Genomic DNA, 6491 nt, shown 5'->3' on the forward strand with positions numbered 1-6491 from the left:
TTGGCTTCTGGGGCCATATAAGTTCATATCGGGCGAAAGCTATATATGGGAGCTATATCTAAATCTGAACCGATTTCAACCAAATTTGGCACGCATAGTTACAATGCAAATTCTACTCCCTATGCAAAATTTCAACTAAATCGGAGCAAAAAATTGGCCTCTGTGGGAAAATAAGTGTAAATCGGGCGAAAGCTATATATGGGAGCTATATCTAAATCTGAACCGATTTGGCTGATATTTTGCAAGTTTTTCGAGACTCATAAAATATTCGGAAGTTCGGAATATGAGGAACATCGGTTGATATACACGCCAATTATGACCAGATCGGTGAAAAATATATATGGCAGCTATATCTAAATCTGAACCGATTTTTTCCAAAATCAATAGGGATCGTCTTTGAGCCGAAACAGCACCCTATACCAAATTTTAGGACAATCGGACTAAAACTGCGAGCTGTACTTTGCACACAAAAATACATCAACAGACAGACAGACAGACAGACAGACGGACATCGCAAAATCGACTCAGAATTTAATTCTAAGACGATCGGTATACTAAACGATGGGTCTCAGACTTTTCCTTCTTGGCGTTACATACAAATGCACAAACTTATCATACCCTGTACCACAGTAGTGGTGAAGGGTATAATAATGATTGAACATTTTTACATTTTTAAATTGAAAACATACTTCCAAATAAAAAATTAATAATTTTCGGAAATAATTGGTTTCATTGGTTCATTAAATTTTGGCTTAGATGTAAAAAAAAATAATTCTATATAGTATAATTATAATATATGTAATTATAATATAATAAAAAATAAAATAAGTAAACAATAACACTATAAATCATTGATTGCCTCAATTAAAAATTAATTAAGTTTTTCGGCCAAAATCAATCCAAATTTTAATTGAATTTATATTTTGATTTGATTAAAATGTTAATTGTATCTGTTAATTATACCCTTCACCACTACTGTGGTACAGGGTATAATAAGTTTGTGCATTTGTATGTAACGCCAAGAAGGAGTAATCATAGACCAACTTTCTAGTATACGGATCGGCTTAGAATTAAATTCTGAGTCGATTTAGCGATGTCCGTCTGTCTGTCTGTCCGTCTGTCTGTCCGTCTGTCTGTCTGTTGATGTATTTTTGTGTGCAAAGTACAGCTCGCAGTTTTAGTCCGATTGTTCTAAAATTTGGTATAGGGTCCTGTGTCGGCTCAAAGACGATCCCTATTGATTTTGGAAAAAATCGGTTCAGATTTAGATATAGCTGTCATATATATTTTTCACCGATCTGGTCATAATTGGCGTGTATATCAACCGATCTTCCTCAAATTCCGTACATCCGAATGTTTTATGAGTTTCGAAAAACTTGCAAAATATCAGCCAAATCGGTTCAGATTTAGATATAGCTCCCATATATAGCTTTCGCCCGATTTACACTCATTTGCCCACAGAGGCCAATTTTTTGCTCCGATTTAGTTGAAATTTTGCATAGGGAGTAGAATTAGCGTTGTAACTATGCGTGCCAAATTTGCTTGAAATCGGTTCAGATTTGGATATATCTCCCATACAAAGCTTTCGCCCGATTTACACTCATATGACCACAGAGGTCAATTTTTAACTCCGATTTAGTTGAAATTTTGCACAGAGAGTAGAATTAGCATTGTTGCTATGCGTGCCAAATTTGGTTGAAATCGGTTCAGATTTAGATATAGCTCCCATATATATGTTTTTCTGATTTCGACAAAAATGGTCAAAATACCAACATTATCCTTGTAAAATCGCCACTGCTTAGTCGAAAAGTTGTAAAAATGACTCTAATTTTCCTAAACTTCTAATACATATATATCGAGCGATAAATCATAAATAAATTTTTTCGAAGTTTCCTTAAAATTGCTTCAGATTTAAACGTTTCCCATATTTTTTTACTAACATTGTGTTCCACCCTAGTGCATTAGCCGACTTAAATTTTGAGTCTATAGATTTTGTAGAAGTCTATCAAATTCTTCCAGATCGAGTGATATTTAAATGTATGTATTTGGGACAAACCTTTATATATAGCCCCCAACACATTTGACGGATGTGATATGGTATCGAAAATTTTTTTTTACTAACATTGTGTTCCACCCTAGTGCATTAGCCGACTTAAATTTTGAGTCTATAGATTTTGTAGAAGTCTATCAAATTCTTCCAGATCGAGTGATATTTAAATGTATGTATTTGGGACAAACCTTTATATATAGCCCCCAACACATTTGACGGATGTGATATGGTATCGAAAATTTAGATCTACAAAGTGGTGCAGGGTATAATATAGTCGGCCCCGCCCGACTTTAGACTTTCCTTACTGGTTTTTTACTAACATTGTGTTCCACCCTAGTGCATTAGCCAACTTAAATTTTGAGTCTATAGATTTTGTAGAAGTCTATCAAATTCTGTCCAAATCGAGTGATATTTAAATGTATGTATTTGGGACAAACCTTTATATATAGCCCCCAACAAATTTGACGGATGTGATATGGTATCGAAAATTTAGATCTACTAAGTGGTGCAGGGTTTAATATAGTCGGCCCCGCCCGACTTTAGACTTTCCTTACTTGTTTTTTAATTGAGTACGTTTTCAACTTCAGATTATTAATTAGAAATATTTTGGCGAATTTGTGTGGGTAGCTCATTTGTATCACGAGCGAGAGTGAGTAAGTTTTTAAGTTCGTACTCATTCGTGAATTACATTTTTTCGTTTGTTTTGTAAGTATAATAGTCGTGAACGTGCGTGAGTTGCATTTTACATCGTGAGCGTGCGTGAATAGTTTTTTTTATGAATCGTGAGTGTGTGGAAGTACGTTTCGTTGTTCGTGAACGTGCGTGAGTAGTTTTTTTCGAATCGTGAGTGTGCGTGAATAAGTTTGTTGTTCGTGAACGTGCGTGAGTTGATATATCCCGTCGTGAGCGTGCGGTAGTCACTATTCTGCAATCGTGAGTGTTTATCTTTGCAGGATTTTGGTTCGTGAACGTGAGTGAGCGTGAATCAATAAAAACCTTCGTGCGTGAATGTTACGAATTCATTCGTGAGCGTGCGTGAGTGTGAGCAATTCCAAAACGGGCGAGCGTGATCGTGCGTGAATGTTACGAATTCATTCGTGAGCGTGCGTGAGTGTGAGCAATTCAAAAACGGGCGTGCGTGATCGTGCGTGAATGTTACGAATTCATTCGTGAGCGTGCGTGAGTGTGAGCAATTCTAAAACAGGCGTGCGTGATCGTGCGTGAATGACATTTTGAATTTGTGAGCGTGCGTGAAAACTCCCTCACGCGCACACCTCTACTGTCAACCAAGAAATTTACGTGAAAGAGTGTTTGAATAAACGTCTGCCTTTCCTGAAGAAACACGGTTGTTCCGTACTGTTTTGGCCGGATTTGACATCTTGCCATTACGGTAAAAAGGCCATGGAGTGGTACGCCACCAACAACGTGCAAGTGGTTCCCAAGGACAAGAACCCTCCCAACACGCCAGAGCTCCGCTCAATTGAGAAATACTGGGCTATTGTCAAGCGGAACCTAAAGAAGACCATAAAAACTGCTAAGGACGAGCAGCAGTTCAAGGCAAACTGGCTTTCTGAGGCGAAGAAGGTGGCTGTACAAAATCTGATGGCAGGTGTCAAGCGTGAGGCCCGGCAATTCGGATTTGGAAAAGCGAAAGCCTAACTGAATATTTTTCCTGAATTTTATACTAATTGAACTTGAAAAAGAAATTTAATTTGATTTTTTAAATAAACGATTTCACCGATTTACACGCGTTTTCCCTTGACCAAATTTTGACCGTATCAGCCTTTATCAAAGAGCTTTAAAAACGCGCTAACGACAATTTAAATTTGCAAATTCAGACTCGACTTCAAGTAGAAATTATTCTATGTAACATATACGTTTTTAAAATAGAGTGTTTGAAAACATCTTCTATTTTTGAACGCTTTTTTGGTTTGTGCTCAAGATACAAAAACTCCACAAATTTAAAGACTTTTTCTTTAATTTTAAGAATTTTTTAGAATTGACCCTAGCCTTTTATGTAAAGATACCAATTTTTAAATTGAATCGCTTGACTATAAGGGCATAACGACTTAATCGGCTTTTGGACAAGGAAAAAAGTTTATATAAGAGAAGTTCAGAAATGATATTATAACCAAAATTCGCGTTCGTATTTTAAGGAACTAAATTTGGAGTACATAAATAATTACAATTTACCTTTTTTAATTTGGCGTATAATTGCAGCAACCAGACAGAAATGGATTCTATTTCCCATCGATGATATAATTTGAAGACGATTATTCCGCCTACAAATGACTTATCTCGTGATAACCATATATAATAATGATGAAAACCTTTGATATTTAAGACCGAAACCTCCAATTGATCTAGCTCCTATGTCATGTGGATTTCTTTGTCGTTGATTAATCTCGAATTTGTAGCAGAAACCAAAGCATATTCTGATTTATTTGGCTCTTCGTCTATCTCAGCTTGACCAGTTTTCTTATCCTTATTTATTTTGTACATAGTTTCGGCAGTTTGCTCATCGGGTTTATTTGTCTTAGATAATCCGTTCCACTTGTTCGCCGTCTCAGATTCTTAAAGCGCTTCTTGTTTCGAAAGTGCTTTTTTAAATTTTGTCAAATCCTAGTCAAATTGAACTGCACGGCTTTAGTGATGCTTCAATGAAAGCATATGGAGCGGCTGTATATGTACGAGCTATGGATGATATAGGTAGGTTAGCCGCATCAAAGTCAAGGGTAGCATCGTTAAAAATAGTAACTTTGCCGCGCTTAGAATTGTGTGCAAGTATGTTGCTGGTTGATTTGATGGAAACTGTAGTAGAAGGTTTAAAAGATCCGATCGAAACTAGTAGCATTACATTCCACACTGATTCATCGATAGTCTTAAGTTGGCTAAAATTGGAACCTGCTACATTGCAGATATTTGTGTCGAATAGAGTGAGTTCTATACAAAGCAGAACGGAGATATTCCAGTGGCGACATGTAAGATCCCACGAGAATCCTGCAGATTTATTATCTCGAGGGCTTCTGAGGAAGGAGCTAATAGGTAATAAATTATGGTTTGAAGGTCCAGCGTTTTTACAAAAATTAGAAATACCCGAGTCATTTGGTGACCCCGTACCCACTTTTGAATTTTAAGTTTCCCCCCACCAGTGGTAAGGAACTTATAACACTCGACTGTGGTGAATATCGCACAAAAAAATAGTGAACACTTTTTGAATTTTGAGTTTCCCCCCACCAGGGATTCAAATAGTGTAGCGATTAAAAAAATATATATATACCGAAAAGTGTCGCGTTCAATTGTAAAAAAAAAATATATGTATATTTATCTAAGAAGTAATGTAAAATAATTGCAAAAAGTGCTATATTAAAAAGTGAAATATAAGAAAGCAATACATATTAAAAACCAGTAAGGAAAGTCTAAAGTCGGGCGGGGCCGACTATATTATACCCTGCACCACTTTGTAGATCTAAATTTTCGATACCATATTACATCCGTCAAATGTGTTGGGAGCTATATATAAAGGTTTGTCCCAAATACATACATTTAAATATCACTCGATCTGGAAGAATTTGATAGACTTCTACAAAAATCTATAGACTCAAAATTTAAGTCGGCTAATGCACTAGTGTGGAACACAATGTTAGTAAAAAAATATGGGAAACATTTAAATCTGGAGCAATTTTAAGAAAACTTCGCAAAAGTTTATTTATGATTTATCGCTCGATATATATGCATTAGATGTTTAGGAAAATTAGAGTCATTTTTACAACTTTTCGACTAAGCAGTGGCGATTTTACAAGGAAAATGTTGGTATTTTGACCATTTTTGTCGAAATCAGAAAAACATATATATGGGAGCTATATCTAAATCTGAACCGATTTCAACCAAATTTGGCACGCATAGCTACAATGCTAATTCTACTCCCTGTGTAAAATTTCAACTAAATCGGAGTTAAAAATTGGCCTCTACGGTCATATGAGTGTAAATCGGGCGAAAGCTATATATGGGAGATATATCTAAATCTGAAACGATTCCAACCAAATTTGGCACGCATAGCTACAATGCTAATTCTACTCCCTGTGCAAAATTTCAACTAAATCGGAGCAAAAAATTGGCCTCTGTGGTCGTATGAGTGTAAATCGGGCGAAAGCTATATATGGGAGCTATATCTAAATCTGAACCGATTTCAACCAAATTTGGCACGCATAGCTACAACGCTAATTCTACTCACTGTGCAAAATTTTAACTAAATCGGAGCAAAAAATTGGCCTCTGTGGTCATTTGAGTGTAAATCGGGCGAAAGCTATATATGGAAGCTATATCTAAATCTGAACCGATTTCAACCAAATTTGACACGCACAGCTACAATGCTAATTCTACTCCCTGTGCAAAATTTCAACTAAATCGGAGCAAAAAATTGGCATCTGTGGGCAAATGA

The 6491-nt window shown here is 36.1% G+C and overlaps 1 protein-coding gene across 1 annotated transcript; it reads left to right on the plus strand.

Annotated features, from left to right (window-relative positions):
* The first annotated feature begins 4710 nt into the window (after positions 1 to 4710).
* LOC142226615 (uncharacterized) lies at positions 4711 to 5187 on the plus strand. Its single transcript, XM_075296715.1, has one exon. It carries the CDS (start codon positions 4711 to 4713, stop codon positions 5185 to 5187), a length of 477 nt encoding a protein of 158 aa, XP_075152830.1.
* Positions 5188 to 6491: the final 1304 nt, after the last annotated feature.

Source organism: Haematobia irritans, chromosome 1 (genome assembly GCF_050003625.1).
Source record: "Haematobia irritans isolate KBUSLIRL chromosome 1, ASM5000362v1, whole genome shotgun sequence".
NCBI lineage: Eukaryota > Metazoa > Arthropoda > Insecta > Diptera > Muscidae > Haematobia > Haematobia irritans.